The sequence below is a fragment of the Dendropsophus ebraccatus genome, chromosome 2 (assembly GCF_027789765.1).
Source record: "Dendropsophus ebraccatus isolate aDenEbr1 chromosome 2, aDenEbr1.pat, whole genome shotgun sequence".
Classification (NCBI taxonomy): domain Eukaryota; kingdom Metazoa; phylum Chordata; class Amphibia; order Anura; family Hylidae; genus Dendropsophus; species Dendropsophus ebraccatus.
The window spans coordinates 187,150,718-187,170,300 of record NC_091455.1 but is presented as its reverse complement, the minus strand read 5'-3'; the positions used below and the strand labels follow the sequence as shown (position 1 = coordinate 187,170,300).

General features: G+C 41.3%; 1 protein-coding gene across 2 annotated transcripts in view; it reads right to left on the bottom strand.

Moving 5' to 3' along the window:
- UBE3C (ubiquitin protein ligase E3C) overlaps positions 1 to 19,583 on the bottom strand; it is a 77,073-nt gene that overhangs the window by 11,285 nt on the left and 46,205 nt on the right. For both annotated transcript variants that reach the window (XM_069958892.1, XM_069958893.1), the window contains exons 16-20: positions 18,778 to 18,865; positions 15,997 to 16,094; positions 14,785 to 14,917; positions 13,176 to 13,423; positions 1,399 to 1,611 (exon numbers count right to left, since the gene is read on the bottom strand). In XM_069958892.1, coding sequence (XP_069814993.1) covers positions 1,399 to 1,611; positions 13,176 to 13,423; positions 14,785 to 14,917; positions 15,997 to 16,094; positions 18,778 to 18,865 — 780 coding nt within the window. The remainder of the gene's footprint in view (positions 1 to 1,398; positions 1,612 to 13,175; positions 13,424 to 14,784; positions 14,918 to 15,996; positions 16,095 to 18,777; positions 18,866 to 19,583) is intronic.

The following is a 19,583-nucleotide window of genomic DNA, read 5'->3' as shown; positions in this document are numbered from 1 at the left end:
GCACTATTTTCAGGAAATCTTGACTTTATCAACTATGCAAATGAAGCGGATTGGTGCACTGGGGGTGTTATTTTTTATATCCACCCCCTCCCTGGGAATTTTGAAAAAATAGTTCCCGGACGGAGTTCTTCTTTAAGTGGGTTATACCAATATGGGATCTGAACGGTGAGGCCCCCAGTGATCGTAAGAATAGATGTCCTTCCCCCCCCCCCAAATGAAAGGAGTGCCTGGCAATGTTTGGGAAGCCCATCTGAGAACGACTGGCATGCTGGCCACCTTTGAAGGACAAAGGACATTCATTCTCAGGTCCCAGTGCAAAATTCTAATGCAGAAGCCGTTACTCTCTAATTGTTCTGCGGCCAATAAAGATTTTATTTAGTTATCACTTATTCTATGGATAGGGGATAACCTCTGATCCTGATGTTAGTTGTCACTTATTCTATGGATAGGGGATAACTTCTGATCCTGATGTTAGTTGTCACTTATTCTATGGATAGGGGATAACCTCTGATCCCGATGTTAGTTGTCACTTATTCTATGGATAGGGGATAACCTCTGATCCCGATGTTAGTTGTCACTTATTCTATGGATAGGGGATAACCTCTGATCCCGATGTTAGTTGTCACTTATTCTATGGATAGGGGATAACTTCTGATCCTGATGTTAGTTGTCACTTATTCTGTGGATAGGGGATAACTTCTGATCCTGATGTTAGTTGTCACTTATTCTATAGACAGGGGATAACTTTTGATCTTGGCATAACCCCTTTAGCGCAATGCTCTTCACCCGCTTGGCTACCACACACCACAGAGTCCTTTGATGTAGCTCCAACCATATAAAACTGTTGCTCATTTCATCCAGAAAATCTTTATAATCTATTTTGGCTGCGGAACAATTACAAAGTAACGGCTTCTGCATTAGAATTTTGCTCGTCGCCTCAGCGAAAGTTTTAAGCGTGCGTTAATGCCCTCGACATCCGGGATTATTGCTTTATTATTACCTAGCTAAATACAAATTGAATACAAAAAGGGCTACTTAACGCCAAAAGCAATTTTAGGATAATGGCTCATCTTTACGGTATCTTCTAACTGTAATTATTGTAAGGTTTAGGTCACCCAGGCAGAAAATCTGAGATATATACAATGTCTGCTCAACAGACACTCTCACAAAAGTTGGACACAAGAAATACACGCCGGATAAGGGTCAGGGAACAGATGGGTTTATACATGCGCCAGTCTAATAACACAATCCATCAGAATCGGCATGATGGTTGTCTAAGTGGTAATTACATTTAGTACACGGCGCAGAATAAGAGTGCAGACATACTGTTATCTGCACACCCAAATAATAGGAAGGCGACAATGGAATTAATCATTGGCAGCCGTCCTGAAAACTCACCTGCGCTTCCCCTAGATCGTTGTTCACCACAGTAAAATTTAACCCAAGTTCTTCCACATCACCTTCATAGCTCTTCAGGAACAGTAAGTTCTTGTACATTTCTGGATCCAGAGAAGCCAGGTGGTGGATGTCTACATCAGCGCTGGTGCCCAGTAACTTTGATAGGAAGAAACTGGCAAAGGGCAGTTCCACGAGCATGTTCTCGTACAAGGCCTGCAAGGTGAGGACAAAGAACATTAACACTGGCCTGAAGGAATATTATATTTCTGATTCAGTATTCACTTCATGATTCACTTCAGTATACATGGTATATTAATATAGCCTAAAATACTGCTATGCACCTTCTTCTGCATTAAAACAATAAAACCTGCATATTTACCTTCCCCGGCACCCCCAGGCGCTACAGATGTCATGTCAGGCTTAATGCTGCCCTATCTAAGAGTAGTATAAACTAGTGACACAGAAGCTCAACAGAATGATGTATCACTTACATTGTTTTGTGCAGCTGATTCAGATACAAGTCATCTCCAAAATGTGTGTGTGCTCAGTAGTCCTTGATATTCATAAGCACCAGCTCCCTCTGCCCACCAGCCATTCATTGGCAGTTGTCTATCTATACTGTGTATAGGCAAGACAGCTTTCAATCTGCAGCTAGAGGGTAGACTGAGTGGTGAGCTATGAAGTACATTCTCCTGCATATCAGGAGAACAGCTGACCAGTATGATGAAAGTTATACACTGTTCTGTTCAGTATTTCTGTCACTAGTTTATGCTGCCCTCATTTAAAGGCAGTATAAACCTAGTGACAGGTTTCCTAGTGACACACAGATGCATTAGAACTGACCATGATCATGTCAGGCTGTACCAGGGACATAGAGGAAAAACAAAAAAACCTGTTCACAAAAAAAAATAGAAATTAATCAAATTTTCTACAGGTTTTTTGAAAAGAAAAAAAAAAGTTGCAAATCCATCCAACTTCAGGAACTGAAGGATTACCATAATAAAATAACCAAATTCCTTTACTGCGACTTTGCCAAGATAGGGCTTCTATAGAGAGCAAAGGAGGCGAATCTGTACCATCTATCACCTACAGCACCTCTGTTCTCACATAGCAGGGGATAATACCGAGGTCGATCAGACATTTTTTCTTTTGTGAGCTAGAATTATCATAGTCCACTATTACTGCACTGAAGTCTTTTAGCCAATGGAAGAAAAATGCTTGATAAATAAATAGCTATGTAAAGGTATGACATCCCTCTGTGTGGTGTATATTGCTCTATAGGCTATAATGACAAAAGTGACCATACACAATAGTGACCATAGACAGAAAAGATGATACAGTAGTAATATGCCACCAACTTATCAATGACTACACAGCAGAGCTGTGCATCCATTTTATCTGATCTGTTACTTTCAATGCCTACAACTTACATACAAGACTTCAATAATGTCTGAATTAGCTTAGCAGTTGTTCAGCTATCATTAACCCTGCAAAGATGCCAAGGTCTACACACTCAAGCTGACCCCAGCATGTTTGCACGACTGCAGCCTTGTAGGAAACAAAGCTAATAAGAGCTCATTTATGACCATTGAGATGTTTGGCAATGGGGGCACTCATTACTTCTCTCAACGGGATTTGCTGCAATGGACAAATAGTCATGTATGTGTTCCGACCCAAACCTGTGAAGCCCGAGCGTCCCGAGTTGTGCAGATTTAAGTGAGAAGTATTTAATCTGTAGAGGAATATTAGCAACGGCTATAGTGGTTAAGTGTTATAATGGGAAACCATGTGCCCTATATTCTGCATTGTAATCGGATCGCCCTGTGTAATAGTAGCTGGTGGTAGTATTACAAACAGGACAACCATAAGGAAATCATATTCCCTCCATCCGATCATTACCACAGTCAAACAGTAAACTACTGTAAATTGTGTTCTTCTACACACTCTAAACACACTGCTGCTATAATGTGCCTGCACTAACACTCAGCTATACACACTGCTGTTATAATATGCCTGCACTTACATTCAGCCATTCACACTGATGTATAGATAAGCTTCTGTCACTGTCCTCCTGCACAGCTCTGTGATTTTCACTTCCTGATTGGTCCATGCTGAACACACGCCCCTTCCCTATTGCTGTCATGTGACCACAAACACCTCTGACAGCAGCCCTGCTTCTCTATTCTAGCCTGTTGTACTGCGCTACTGCATTATGGGGATCTGCAGTTCCTTCCCGTATCTACAAACTGCTGCTGTTATTTCATTCTAATGCACTTATTATACACTTCACATGCTGATTGCTATACTGTACAGTGACTTATAATATGACATATTCAGCTGTTTCTAAATGTTTGTTTCATTTGTTTTACATTTACTTAAATTTACTTTGGTTTAAGAGTAATTTGGATTAGAAGCATGGTCCCGGAACAAATTATGCTCGCAATCCAAGGCACCACTGTATAAGAAACTCTGTAGTATATCTTATCAGAAAAAAATGCTTCCATATCTTGATCAGGTTAACTCAGGGTCCTTTTACAAGGCATGATTATTCACATGGCCGGGCTGCACAAACGGTCACTGTATTGTTTGTGCAGCCATTTAAATGTTTAGCTACTGCCTGCACATCCCCTGTTCGCACAAAAGATGTGATCTGCCATTGAGAGGCGTTTTCCAGCTCCTTGGCTGAACGCTTATACTTCTACACATGCCGATTATGAGCCGAAAGGGCGGTTTTAGCAATGCTCTTTGCTGAGAGTGTAAAAGGGCCTTTACTTATCATCAAGTCATGGCATATCCTAGTGAGAAGGGAAAACCCCTTTAAGTAACCACAGTTACCACTGACAAAATATTAGTAATAACAACCAAAGACGAATAAAGCTCCGAGTCGGAAATCACGGTTTATTCAAGGTGTGTTTGCGAAATTCCTGAGTGTGCAAAGACAAATGGGGAGTGTGAAGAAAAATGTCATTCTCCAGCCATCACAAGGTCGCCGTTTGCTATACGGAGAACAAAGCCCTTATTGTAACCAAATGTATATATTCTACATATAAAGCTACCTGGATGAAAACTACAAATTACCTCCATGACTCAGAGTCTAAAAGCAGAAAACAACCCCACGTTGCCCTTCCCTTTCCACCTCGGGGAAGAAAAAAAAAAGTCGGGTTTAAAGATTCAATAAAATAAATGATGGTGTTAAGCGGCATGACCGCATCAGCGAAATGGATTATAAATGAAATTTCCATAATGTATGCAACACAAATATCAGCCCGGGCATAAATCAAGGTAGTTTCTAAACACAGGTTAATTGTACAACTCCGCAAACTGTCTATTTTTTATGCAAAATAATCCACTTAACATTTGTCATATTGGGCTTAATCCGCAGACACTTGCATCAGATGCCCTTACGGGGCCATCAATAACTCGGCTGCCGCGGAGAGAACGCCGTAGGTAGATTGCAGAAACTTGTATGTTATTTTTCAAGTGTCCGTCTCCTGCGAGTGTTTATTGCCAGGGATTGTGCCAAAATGATTTGAAATAAAACGGATTAATTATGGTAGAAGCCTTTTAATATAAGAGAGTGAGCCGCGAATGTGATTAATGCAAATTGTGTTGCTATCACGAGAATGGATGGGGGGACAACATTGCGGGCCGTATCTGCCGCCTGCCAAGTAACTTGGGTAATTTACGGCATTAAGAATCAATAAAAAAAATAATGCTTTTCAAATGCATCACTATCAATCTGGGGGTAGTTACACAGCAAACATTTATATTTCCATCTAATAACTATATAAACTCGCCAAACCCTATTTTACACCAACTTTCCGGAGATTAAGTGTGAAGAGAGTCACTACATTTCCACTTTCAGTAATTTTTATTGGTTTTGATATAAAAATCTAAAAGCCGCACCAATTAGAAACGGGGCTATTAAATGGACACGGACCACAAAATGGATATATGGAGAAATGAACTTAAAGTGCTTAAAGTGAACCGATCTGAGCAGGCGGAAAGAGCGAATACTAAAAGAGGGGCTTGTGCGGAAGGCTGCGGTATGGGGCGCATTGCTTGGGCATTGTGGGTTGTGTCTGAGCCCTGAATTAGGTGTATACACTGGTAAAACCTGCTAGCATATAGTTGATAAGGGTAGAACAAGACAAGAGATGAAAAAGGCAGATGCCAAGATGCCTAACGGATCCCAAAACCAGATATGGAGTCAGAATAAATCCCTGGAACATACTAGCATACTACCATAACCTGTAATATTTTTCTCAAGAAAGACATCCAGACCTTTAAAGGGGTTATCCAGAAAAAGCACAGCTACTTTCTTGCAAAAGAGCACCAACCCTGTTAGTGGGTTGTGCGTGGTTGCAATTCAGCTCCATTCCCTTCAATGGAACAGAGCTGCAAAGCCACACCCAAACTGAGGACATGAGTGGTGCTGTTTCTGGAAGAAAGCGGTCATGTTTTTTTAAGCCTGGACCATTCCTTAAACTTGTTCAGTGAATCAACCACCATAACACTGTGTGGTAGAGATTTTAATACTCTCACTACTCTTACAGTAAAGAATCCCTATCAATGACTGTGGTTGATGACAAGATTTGGATGCCCCCTAGCCATCGTTCAATAACTGTCAGCTAAATGTTCAGCCAACAGTTATCTACCTCTCCACACATAAACTTTTGCCATGGCTGAGCCTTTCTGTGTTCTCTATGATGAGGGGTAAAACGCAGCCAGACTGCTCTGGAGGTGGCTAATCATTCTAAGAACAAAGCGGTCGGGAGGCGATTTTGCAACGTGCCTGAGCCCTATATCCACCAGCATCATCTGTCGGTAGAGAATCCCATACACTGTATACTGACAGCAGAACCCCCCATAATCGATGGGTACGGCCAACAAAAGTATGAAGGGTATGGGGACCTTTACAGGCAAGATTATAAAGATTCCTGTACTGTCCATTCCAATATTGCCCCTAAAATGTCTTTTTTTTTTATAAAATAACCCTAAATATATACACAGAGCTCTATTCACAGCAGTCTGTGCATTCCAAAAAAGCTGGCTAATGCAAAAACATACAGTATAACGTTTATACTAATTCACACACTGGCGTCAAAGGTGCACACTGGTATACCTCTGATGGAAGGCTTGAACACTGTCTACACAAAGCCTTACTTGTGATAAGAGTGCATTTATTACAACAGGACATGTTATCGCAGATAGGGTCTAGTACGCACAGCCAAAAAAATCATTGCCTAAATCAAAAGATACATCTAAACTAGGGAAGTACAGTATGTTTAAAGAGGAGCTGTCACCACTCCTCGTCCGTCTGTAATAACAAATACATGCAATGCCTCTGGCTCTGTGATGTGCCGTTCCTCTTTTAGGGTATGTTCACACTGAGCAAATGTGGTGGAACTCTCCCCTGCGAAATCCCGCCTGCCTCAGTTTGATGCTGTTTTTCTATGGGAGGGCTTGCGCGCCTCTGTGCCCTTTACCCTTAATCTTAAAAGTTAAACAATCGGGTGTTACCAGTTGGGGGCGTGTCCCTGCACAGTGACACTATCCAATCAGAGCTGACAGTGAAAGACTGTGTAGGGACACGCCCCCAATTGGTAACACCCAGTTGGTTATAGGGTTATAGTAGGAATAACAGAGGAACAAGACAACACAGATTTTAAAGAATAGGTGATCCAGAATTGTTATTTCATGGATATTACAGAAGTCAGGTAACTAGTATAGACGTAAATCAACTGGTAACCACTAGAAAGATAAATGCACATATGTAACACTATGGAAATGCCACCATACACAGCACCAAAGAATGATCTGTCACCCTATTTTGTTCACTGTTTATGCCATTTATTTGCTTTACGCTGGGTTTGCTAGTCCCTATCTTTGATAACAGCAGCAGAGCATTGATCTAGACTGCACTGATTATTCTTGTCCTACTTATCTCTGGGTAGGAGTTCCCACATAGAATCAGGGAGGATATGTCTCCAGCTTGTATGTTGACCGTATCAGGGCTGGGCCAGTTCTTAGGGTGAACTAGGCCTTTTTCCTGCCCATGTATGCAGTACAGCTATATGTTAGTTCTAGATAACCTATAGTGATCTGGAAATGTCAACAAACAGAGGACCTATTATCCAATACGTAGTGTTAGATCAGAGGTTCTCCATTCGCAGTAATCCCCAAACCACCTTGCTTCCACCACTCTCCCTATTCTACGTATCCTGAAAAAGTCTCAGTGCCAGATAAGCAGGAAATTACCAGATGATCTTTTTGTCAGATGAAAAGCTTCCAGGAACTCCAGACCATCACGTTCCGGATTAATGGAGTATTACTGTTCACAAAGTGGTAACCAGCCAAGCCCCATCTATCCGCCGTGATTAAGAGCCGCATCATTGCTGTAAAATGACACCGATTTTACTCCGTTACAGTCTGGACAAACAACCCTGGCGTAATGGTCGGCGGATCTGCCCATAAATGTTTCCATAAACATAAAAGAAATTACAAATAAGAAATTACTATTGAATTTCAAGGGAAAAAAAAAACTATGTTTACTGATATTATATGTTAATATTAAATCACAAAAGTCACAGCAAAGCAAAAAGTTCAGCCGGTGCCATAATGGAGGGGAATTAATTCTGATAATACTCTTAAGTTAAGTAGGCAAAGCTTTCTGCAGAAGATTGCGATGTTATTACCGTATACTGTACTTTAACTGTTTATTTATTCGCTGTCCGCGGGTCTGATTTACAGGCAATAAAATGCAATCACTTCACAGGCCTAAAGTAGGAATCATTTGCTAATGGAACTTTTAGCAGATATGGGACCACTGACATGAGGTAATTCTTCTCAGGAAGGGGCCGCGTTCTACTTTATCACGGTAAACATTCCCTAACGTATACATTAAGGAAAAGTTAAATACATTATGACCTCATAAATATTCCAAACAGTCAATAGGCTACTTAGTGTTAAAAGACCAGACTCTATCCGTCATTTAATACTTAGGTAATTATTATATAAATTTAGGCTGCAGGGACGCAGTGATGATCGGAGGTGCCCGGTAAGGGAGGAGGACTCCCATTAACTTCACAGGCAGGTGGTACAGCAGATGCTGCCAATAGGCTTAGTATATAAAAACACAACAGACAACAAAGGTGACAAATCCCACTGAATATAATAGGTTTCTGTCTAGTGCTCCCGTACCCTGCTAGGTGTCCTCCTCTCCCGGTTTCTAGTACGTCACAAGTGGGTGGAATTTAGCCTGGTCCGCCAATCAGTGACTGCAGCGATGTCCCACCAGAGTCAATGACTGGCTGCGTGGGGCATCTGTAACCAGGTCATGACGGCTTAGCCAGAGCTAAGAAGACAGCCGGCTGGGATCCAGGAGCGGGACGCAGCACTACGCAGGCACCGGGACAGGTGAATAACTTATTTTTTATGTTCAACCACTTCCCAGCCCGGAATAATTTTTACACCTGGTGCCGAACCTCTCCTTTAAATGGAACGGAGTTCTAACACAAGTGTGAATACAGCCTAATAATATTGTTGTATATATCTAAAGGGATATGTGTAAATATTTAAAGCGAATTTATTTTTTTCAAATCTGTGTCTATTTTCTCACAGTAATTTTTTTTTCTTCTTTTTCTTCTATCTTGTCTGACCTTTTTGATCAGCATTAAGAGATATGTTTTACAGCAAACCCCAATGAACACAGGAAACCAAAGACAAGAGCTGACATAAAAGAAAAAGGTGTCTAACTGTGCTGTGTGACCTTTGCGGAGGTCATTGCACAGCAAGGGGGCTGAGCTGTGAACATCAGCTATTGTCTTCTCTATCTAGTTGTGTCACCTTTCACTGCAATGCTGTATAGATCACTTTACAGCATACTCTTCCTTATCATCACAGACAGTGATAAGCTTAGCTTTAGGCCTAATAGCATAAATAAGAACTGAAACGAACCCCTCCCACAGACCTGCCTCCTGCCCGGCCTGTCATTACGCTGGGACTTCGGCGCAATGTCAGGATGGGCCGGGCAGGAGGCGGGGCTGTGAGAGAGGCTAGAGGTGTGCCTGAATGAGAAGAGGAGGTGTGTTTCATGACGGGGGGGTTTCTTTGATTGCCCGTGCTGGGCCGACCTCCAGTGTACAACGGACCTCATTAGTATATCGGATTACAGGCAAATATAATGGGAACCAGGTGGCCACAGATTGACCCGACGGCGCACAGGGTGGTATGTAAATCTTATTACCGAGCATGAGGTCATACATTCCCTTTAAATAGAAATTATTTAGAATTTTATTTAACTTTCTGCCACCAGTCAATTTGAAAGAAAATGTCGCCGGACTACCCCTTTATATACCCAGAGTTTGGCACCTTGAAAGTTGTTAAATAGGATATAAAATATTTGTGTGGAAGTTCAAAACTTCCAATAGTCTGGAAAACATCAAGCCAAATCCAGTACATTGAACCTTATTATCAATTCACTACAAATTTCTGGTGTCACGGGCGAGTGTCTAAACCTCCTAGAAATATACAGCGTCTTTATCTCATTTTCTGTCAAGATGAATTCGCAGATTAAGATGGAAGAGGGACATTATGTAGTTCATTGTGATAATTATTATGCAACAAATTTTCTTCCACTTTTGAAGAAAAAGAATTTAATTGTGTAGCTGGAAACAGAAGGGAAGGCAGAAATTTATATTGCTTCAAAAAGAATCCTCTGCCATATATCCAAACGCTCAAGTGACGGCCATTAGCTTTGCACTATATCAAACCTGACTAGATCTGGCTGCAGAGAAATTCATATTTCTGAACTCACTTTAATTATCTTGGGTTCTACTATTTGAATCTCTTTCCCATATACATTTGGCAGAAATTTACTTAAACTCATATATAATGGCCTGTAGTCCAGATATGGATTAAATGTAGATCCTAAAATCAAATCAATTCAAACACAATTTTTTTCACTATTAAATCTTATAACTATGAATCATCCCCGAAACATTAAAATTATGACCTCATCTGAAGCCGTCCAGATTTTCTCAGTTTTAAAGTGAAGCTCATTTGCGCCAAAGCAACGGAAGCTGCTGACTGGTAGCCCTGGCCAGTTATGAGCATCTATCGTCTCACTATGAAACCCAGCCTGATATACTGGCATCCATCAGTCCACCAGCCATTGATGGTAGATGCTGTATTAATAAGTACCACCACTGCACATGGCTGCATCTACCAATGGACGATCAGGTGGTACTTTAGACGACTGTATGATGCTGAAGAAGGAAGGGAGAGGCCTCGAGCTCCATGCAGTTGCCTCGTTGTAAATGCTATCAAACCTGATGGTTGTGTCTTCTGCTATAAGATTCTGTCAGAAGACGCAAGACACAGCCAGGAGCAACAATTGAGAATACTTTATGTAGCACAATAATTATGATTCACTGCAGGTCCATGGATGATTCTAGTGTATAACTTTAAGCTACATTCACACGTTCTATAATGTTGTCCGTTTTTGGGAATTCACAATCAAGGACAAATTTAGGGCTCACTGACTTTAATGGACCGTTTACACTGTCCGTATATTTACAGATACACAATCCACAGAAATCGCATCCACAAAAATTACTGACAAGCTCTATTACAGACTGAATTGTGAAGTCTATGAGAGCATCTGTATTTTTTTTTGTGGATCTGTAACGGATGAAAGGTCCATAACATCAGCAAATAAATATGGAGTAATCATGTTAAACCATTCCCACTTATTTAACTTCCCCTTCTCCTTTTTTGCTGATCTGCAAAAAATATGGGTTACAGATGCATTATGGACAATTTTTTTTGTAGATGATTGCAGACATCATATATGGTCCTGAAAAACTAATGAACATGAGAGTGTAGCCTAAGTATCTGGTCACATGTGTATGTATTTGTTCCTTGCACAGGCACACAATACAAGACACACAAGCTCACCTGTCCCTTACATAGGGTTGCATATTATGATGACAGATTAATGCTGAATTTCTGAAACTGATAAATGAAAGCAGCCTGGCAGTAATGTAGATGAGTTAAATGGCTACAGTGGTACTTTACTGTATTTTTAAGCTGGAAGCCCCATCAGTGCAGATCATTCATCATATATAATTTGACTTGCCAAATCCCACAGTTTCTGCTGTATGGACTGTAAGGGGCCATTCACATGTCCGCTATATACAGTTCCATACTAATTATCTTTTCTGTCTTCTTCCCCCAGCTCTGATCCTGCTACTTTCTGCTGGAGGCACAGAAAACTGTGTGAGAGCTGTTCTCTCCATCTCCACTCCAAACCCTTTCCTCCTTTCCGAGACAGCTCATGTAAGCAGCATCCCTAGCCGGCTTTCTCTGCACTCTGTAAAGTCGGCAGGATCAATCACATTGAGGTCACCAGCAAGTTGACCACAGATTAACGATCCAAGCATTTCAAGGTGCAAAGACAGCTGGCTAGGGATGCTTTTATGAGCCGGCTCAGAAATGGGAGAAGGAGACTGAAAAAATCATAAGTACGGAACGGATTGTTAATCTCCACAAAAGGTGGATGATTCAACATATTTTTTTTTAAGCAGCATACCCCCTTTAAAAAGTTTCGGCGCTCCTAGTATACAGTCTGTGTACAGACCATATATAGCTGACGTGTGAATGGCCGCTAAGTCACATTCACTACTTCACTAATTTTTATAGAGCTGACATCAGGTGTCCCATAGAAATAAATAGTGAAAGTGACTTCTGTCTCCCAATCAGCAATCAGGAAAGTGAGATCGGTGATCACGTGATGTAAGAGTCACAGAGGGGCTGCTAGCTTAAAGATGAAGTCATCAGTAAGTGAAGTGAAGGCCATTTAGCTAATCTGCAGAAAAACCAACTAACTAAATAAAAAAAAAAATAATTGATTTCCCCAGAGTGCTGCTCAACATCCAAAAAGAAATTCGAGCCTGTGACGTAAGTGATTGGTTTCCTTTAATATGTCAATATTCTGTACAGTTGTATTATAATCACTGATGTCATTTATAACCAATGATGTTTCCAGGTTTTACCTTCCATCAGTGATTACCATTTTCTAGCTCAATACTATGTGACAAGTGAGCAACACACAAAGATTGCCATTTACGTCAGCTTTTTAGATCGCTTCTCCTTTGTCAATATTCTGCCGTCAGTTTATAATTTTCGTTTTCTCAATTGCTAATTTGTACATTACCTTCTATGTGCTTCTGGACTAAGCGCCGGAAAGGGAACCAATCAGCCTAATCGGGCTGATATGGTTCTCTGAACTGCTCTTTACAGCTTCTGCAGCAGCCACGGGACATGCCGGCCGCGGCTGCAGCAGTAGCTGTATACCCGAAAAAAAGGACTTTAATCCCCTGGGTGTGTGATAGGCAGTGGCGGGGAAGTAGTCATCTGGGCGGCCGCCCGTATCTAGTCACCACGCTCTGCCTGTCAGTGCGCTCAGAGAGGATGAATGACAGGTAGAGAGGTCCGTTGCTGCGGCTGCTGCAGGAGCTGTATACAGCAGTTCAGGAACCATATCAGCTCGATTGGGCTGATTGGTTCCCTATAAGGGGTTATCCAGGAATAGAAAAAGCAAACAGCTACAAAAACAGCACCACCCCTGTCGACTGTGTGGTATTGTAATTCAGATACCTCAACTTTGTGATAGATATATTGCTGGTTGAGGTGGAGGTATCAGTCCACACAGTAAGGTGAATATTATTCATCATATGACTAAATAAAACAATAGTTGTAATGATATCTGTTACCTTTCCCAGCATCCTGCCTAAGAAATAGTAGTGCCTGGCAAAGGAGTCCCCGACCAGCATCTGCGCTGCAGGATTGGGGTACAGCAAACCTTCGTTAGTAGTCTTAAAAAATCCCTGGTTGGGATTAAATCCAGACTTCAGGAGCTCATTGAGGAACTCCCTAAATATTCCTCCACCGTCAATCCCGGCCTCGTCCAGACCATGCGTGTTTAGTAAATGGACACGGATTCGCTTCTTCAGATCGGGCTCTGCCGAGACAGATAAGGTGGTTGTAATAACAATGTCATATCCACACATAACAATACTGAAACAAGGGCAACTGTAGAAGGAAATTACTTTAATCAAGCAATAATACATCTGGCACCTAAACTGCAAGATAATTTGGAATTAGATGACCGGACAAAGATCAAGCACAGGAAATTTTAATAGGTACAGTCACTTAAAAAAAAACTCCTGACGCGTCCTTGGGATATGTCAAAAGTTTTGATCAGGGTGTTCAGACCCCCAATAATTGTTGGATAGCGCCAGAAGAAGACCACAACTAAGCGCTTCACTCCCCACCTTGTTGGCTTTTTCATATGACTGCATGAGATAATCACCACTGTTAGTGTGTGTGTGCTCTTCTCCCAGCTATGTCTATTATCGCTGGGGATCTGAACACCAAGAACCAAAATAATCTAAATTTTGAATGTCTCTAGGACTCGTGAAAACTTCTTTAAAGTGATTGGGATACTTTAAAGGGAATGTGTTCCCAGAATGGTAAAGTGCTGCGGAATCTGTTGGCGCTTTATAAGTAAAATAAATAAATAAAAATAATAATAATAATTAAATATATATATATATATATATATATATAGATATATAATTATTATTATTAATAATAATAATGTGTCATCAGAAAATCACCTATTGTTTAAATTATGTTAAACATAAACTAAGCTGAGACTTCCTGTTGTATCTGTGGTGATAAGAGGAGGCTGCTGTAAAGTGATCTGTACAGCATTGCAGCATCATGTGACACCATTAGATAGAGGAAACAATAGCAGCTCCCTGTGGAATTACCTCTTCAAACGTCACAGAGCACGCTCAGTAATGTTTTACATTCATCTCAAGGGGGCAAACTCTGTCTATTGTTGTCTATGTCCATGAGTCTTGCTGTAAAGCATATGCTGTTAAGAACAGCCGAGGCAAGATGGCTCCCCCATAATAATGTACAAGAAGTGAAAAACAATGTTACAATCAGAAAACAGAAATAGATTAAAATAAAATAACAATGTTTATTATCTGACTCTAGTCAGTAAAAAAAATGTAAGTGACACATGCCCTATAAAGGAATTTTCATCAATTTGTCATCAGTTTGGGTGTGGGTTTTTCAGCTCAGTTCCATTAAAGTGAAAGGAGCTGAATTGCAGTACCACACACGACCTGAGAACATGGGTGGTGCTATTTTTGCAGGAGACTCACTCCCATCCTGTAAGAGCTGGTGTGTCTACCATAGCAGCAATACAGTGTATGTACCATAACATCTCTCACTCACTCTGTAACAAGGATTAACATTAATAAAACAATGAATAATGACTTCTAAATCAGAAATAAATCTGATACTGACCATTCTCAGGTGATAATTTATCATATGCGTCCTCATATATATAGTTTCTTCTAATGGTAACGTTAATACCATCTAAAAACGGTCCGTCCCCTTGTACCTCCTGCTTGTCCGCATAGATCAGTCTTTGGAAGATCTAGAAATAATGTGCAATATGGGTAATTTATGCTGCTGTGTAGTCTTTCTTTATTCCGCCAGAACAAATAACTTTGTAACATAACCTTATGAAAGAAAACGTAAACCATTTTTTTACATTTTAACATTAAGTAGCAGCAGTAAGGGACAACATGGCCCCTCTGCTGCTGACAATAACTGTGTCAGGAACTGCAGAGCTGCCCAAGCCTGGTTCCCAGCACAGTTACTATATCTTGAAGATACTGAGCGTTCCCCAGATGTCTATACTAATGTATGTTATCATTAAAATACAATTGGGGAAAAAGCCTGTGCTAGAAGCAGCTCCCCTAAGTGCAATGTCTATTACAATGCTAAAATACATGAGAATAAAAATCAAGGGAGACTCTGTATTGTATGCAGCTGAGCTAGCAATATGTAAATGTGCTAAAATCCGGGCTTGCACAGCCCTGCAGTTCCCAGAACAGCCTCTGGGGGCAGCCATGTCACTCCTTGCTACTGCTGCTACTCAATGTAGTAAAAAAAAATATATGCATTGTTTTTGATAGAGATATAGTACAAAGAGCATTAACTTTTTAAAAATAAAAAAAACCTGAATATGCAATAATAAGATGGAATGGTTTCTATCCTTTTCGTAGCCTATGTTTGTTTAGTATAGTTCTATACAAGGTTATGTTAACACTGGCACTGTTTGCCAATTTGTCAGGATTTGCTATGTTTTTGACAAAAAATAAATTACAGTCTCTTCCGCTATGCCTGCCATCAAAAATAGCTGAACCAATGGGTAACATCCAGATCCAGTGCCATTTGTGTGCAAATGGATCCTGAATAACTGCTAGGGCTCAGTTATAATAGAAGCTGTGTGAACAGAGCCCAAATAACACAGGACTCTGATGTTGTCTGCCATGTGATATAAGAATATAAACTGTTCAGTCTGCTATGGCATCAATGAGAGAAGCATAACTACCCATTACCATAATCTATGCTTAATCATTATGTGTATCATTCAATAACCCAAATCAGTATACTGATGTCTACAGGGTCTAATATGCTGCCAATGGTGATATAAACTAGGACTATTACCTTTACTCTTTCTTCAAAAGGAACAACAAAAGGGAGTTCAGTCAATATGGCTAGCTGCCGCTCTTCAGAGACAGACAGGGGTGCCGGCTCCATACCCACTATGAGAGAAGAGAAAGGAGATGTTATGTTCATTAGGAAAAATGACAAACAGATTAATAGCAATTGTATCAAGGTGCCAATGTGATCTGTCAGTGTCGCTAAGGGCCCTATTACACGGAACGATAATCGGCCGAATTGGCCCTATCCGTCCGATTATCGTTCCGTGTAATAAACACAACGATCAGCCGATGACAACGATCATCGGCTGATTGTTGATATAGGTTTGGATCTATAATTGTCAGGCACCGACCGGGCATCGCTACGTGTAAAAGACGATTTGCAAAGTGCATACACTACGTATCCATGGTCCAGGGCTCCTCTTGCGCACTGCTTCTCTCCGGGTCCCATGCGCAGCAGCTTCAGAGCATCCTGTCTCCTGCCGTCCTTCATGCCGGCCCCCCTCTGCCGCGTCATAACTGTGCTCAGCCGCGATTGGCTGAGCATAACTGTGCTCAGCTGCGATTGGCTGAGCATAACTGTGCTCAGCCAATCGCGGCTGAGCAGCTGAAGACGTGTGCCGCGTCATCAGCTGCTCAGTTGCAATTGGCTGAGCATAACTGTGCTCAGCCAATCGCGGCTGAGCATAGTTATGACGCGGCAGAGGGGGGGCAGCATCGAGGACGGCAGGAGCGGGTCGGCTGGCCTCCCGAAGATTACATCACTGTCAGAAGACGGCGGACGGGGGTCGACACGTATCAGGTATGTATAATGCACTACACTTCCGGGTCCACGGGCGGGGGGCGGGGAACACGGGGAAGGGGGCCATTTCCATACATGACATACATTACAAAGTTGTATAACTTTGTAATGTGTGTTGTTTTGTAAATAATTTCTTAGCGCCGCACTACCCCTTTAAGCAAGGGCTGCAAGGACATTAGTATCAATGTCCATGCAGCTCTTGTTAACCGATTATCAGGCCATGTAATAGGCCCAGTCAACGAGTGCTGATCTAGCAGATTTATGGGGCTCCCATCGGGCCGTGTAACAGGACCCTAAGACTACATTCACATTGTGTTTGTTCTGTATGAAGGAGATATACATTACAAGAACTCCCTAACATGTTCCATATGGTCAAACAGGTGCAGTGTACACTATGTCTGAGCTCTAAGAGTAACATTTACAGCGGGAAATGTATTATATGCAGCATATAACTTTATACCATGAAAAATAGCATAAGGCCTGAGCACTGCGAATACAGAGCCTTAGTTACTAGCTTTGTATAGTATACAGAAGGAAAAGGGGAACTGGTCATACCCTCTTAAAATGTAATATTTACTCCATACAGGAAATAAGGTCATTGCTGGGACTACTATCATGGATGATGTTATGAATCGTACATTGATCATGCATGACTAAGAACAATGTTGTTTGATATCTGGCAAGTGCCTAGTAGGCGGGCTCTTCATGCTCGGTGCCCAGAGATCTCTGTAGTGAGAGCTCCCCTGACCCCTCCTCTCGGCTCTGGTGTCAAGGATAGACAACCGCTAGATCATAAAAGGAGGAGCCAAGGAAGTTCTCAAATCTGGGCACCAAAAAAGAACAGCCCGCCTCCTGGGCACTTGACTGAGCATTGAGCATGACATCAAGCATTGTTTTCCTCACTCTTGCAGGTTGCTTGAGGACTCCAAACTGCTGAAATATCCCTTTTACCAGCTTTGATTATAAACACAAAAGATCCTCTTTTAACAAGTGCCCTACAGTAACTCTTTACTGTCTCATCAGCGACGGGGTAAGGGTTAATAGCTGTATAAACACAGAACTGCGTGTACAGCAAAGGTAAGCCTCGATTAGAAAGCTGGAGCTCAATTACTCCGGTCTATTAGTCACGCTGATCTACATTTCACCATCAAGATCTCAATATGTGGAGAGAATGATGGGCAGAAGATGTCAATACACACAGCATTAGAAGGCCCAGGAATTCCACTTAGCCGAATGAGGGGTCACGAGTAAATACGGCCAGCTGTTCTCAGGCTGGACTTTCCATATCAGCGTCTGCACACAAAACCTTTTATGTTACCATTGAAGACGTGGTTTTTTTATAAAAGGAGTCAGCACAAAGTATGGAGCTCAGACAAACAGAGCAACAAAACCAGATGAGGCGAACGATCTGACCGGTCAGAAGACAAATGATATATGTACATGATCTCCACAATGGACACAAGAGATGAATCGGAGAGGAGATGGCTCCTGGAGTACATGTTCCCTCATCTGATTTTACATTCAGCTTCTTCCTTACTGAACTAGTGAATTGTTAACGGAATCCAATCACTTATTGTCACATATAAACTTAGGAGCGGAATCAATCATTGTTCTATACTGTACGTCTGTATATTTGTTGTGAATTTTTGTGCTTGTTTTGGCACAGGACAGCTGAATACTTAGGCCCAATTCCCACATCCGTATCCCAGGAGCAATGCTTAGTCCAGCAGGACTAATGGCTTTCAAAGACGTTCAAAGTTAATATTAGGCCCTCTATTAATATATTAAGCGTATACCAGATTTACAAATCAATGGGATCCATTAGGAAAGTAGTTTCCCTTCATTGTAAGGCAGTGAAAAAAATGTACATGAGTATAAGCAACAGGCAAAACATAATACTGCAACAATTATCCAAGCGTGCCCTCCACTCCTCGTCTATATGCTATGGCTATAAGACTTTTGTCAGTAAATCTGTGTAAATACCATCTAAAGTAGATTGTAGAGGTCCTATCCTCCCCATTCTCCGGTACCTCCATACGTGTCTTGCAGATGGGACATAAAGTTGTGTAACCTGGTAAACAAAAACAGATAATAAGGCATTAGATCATTATACCTATACACCATACACAATCTTATAAAGGGAAAACCCTAATGAGCCTGATATTAGCTCTGTAAAGGCTTTGTGATTTATACATAGTGAGATGACAAGAATTCTGCAGGTATACACAGTAAAAAAAGTAAGTATTGGAAAATGTCAATGTGATATACTTTATTTTTAGAATTTAAAAAGGGTTACTAGGAGAAAAAATAGTTTGGTGTCAGAAAATTATACAGATGCGTACGTTACTGCCTTTTCTTATCATCATGTCATGTTCTACCAAATCAGACCCAGCTCTAGGACAGCATATCAGTTTTGCTGAAAGGTCTCACTCACATCCCATTTGGACTGTAAAAAAAGTGACCCCCTCCTCCCTTTCCAATCAGATAGTTATCCCCTATTGTGTTTATGGGGAATAATATTGATTGGATGGGATGGGAATACCTCTTTAAGAGGCCACAGTGCTCACACAAGCATATCGGTGGGGGTGCACATTGATATCCAAGAAAATCCCTTAAAGGAGAAGTCCGGCGAAAATTTTTATTGAAGTATCGAATTGCTCCCCAAAAGTTGTACAAATCACCAATATACACTTATTACGGGAAATGCTTATAAAGTGCTTCTTTCCCTGCACTTACGACTGGATCAAGGCTTCACTTCCTGGATAACATGGTGATGTCATGACCCGACT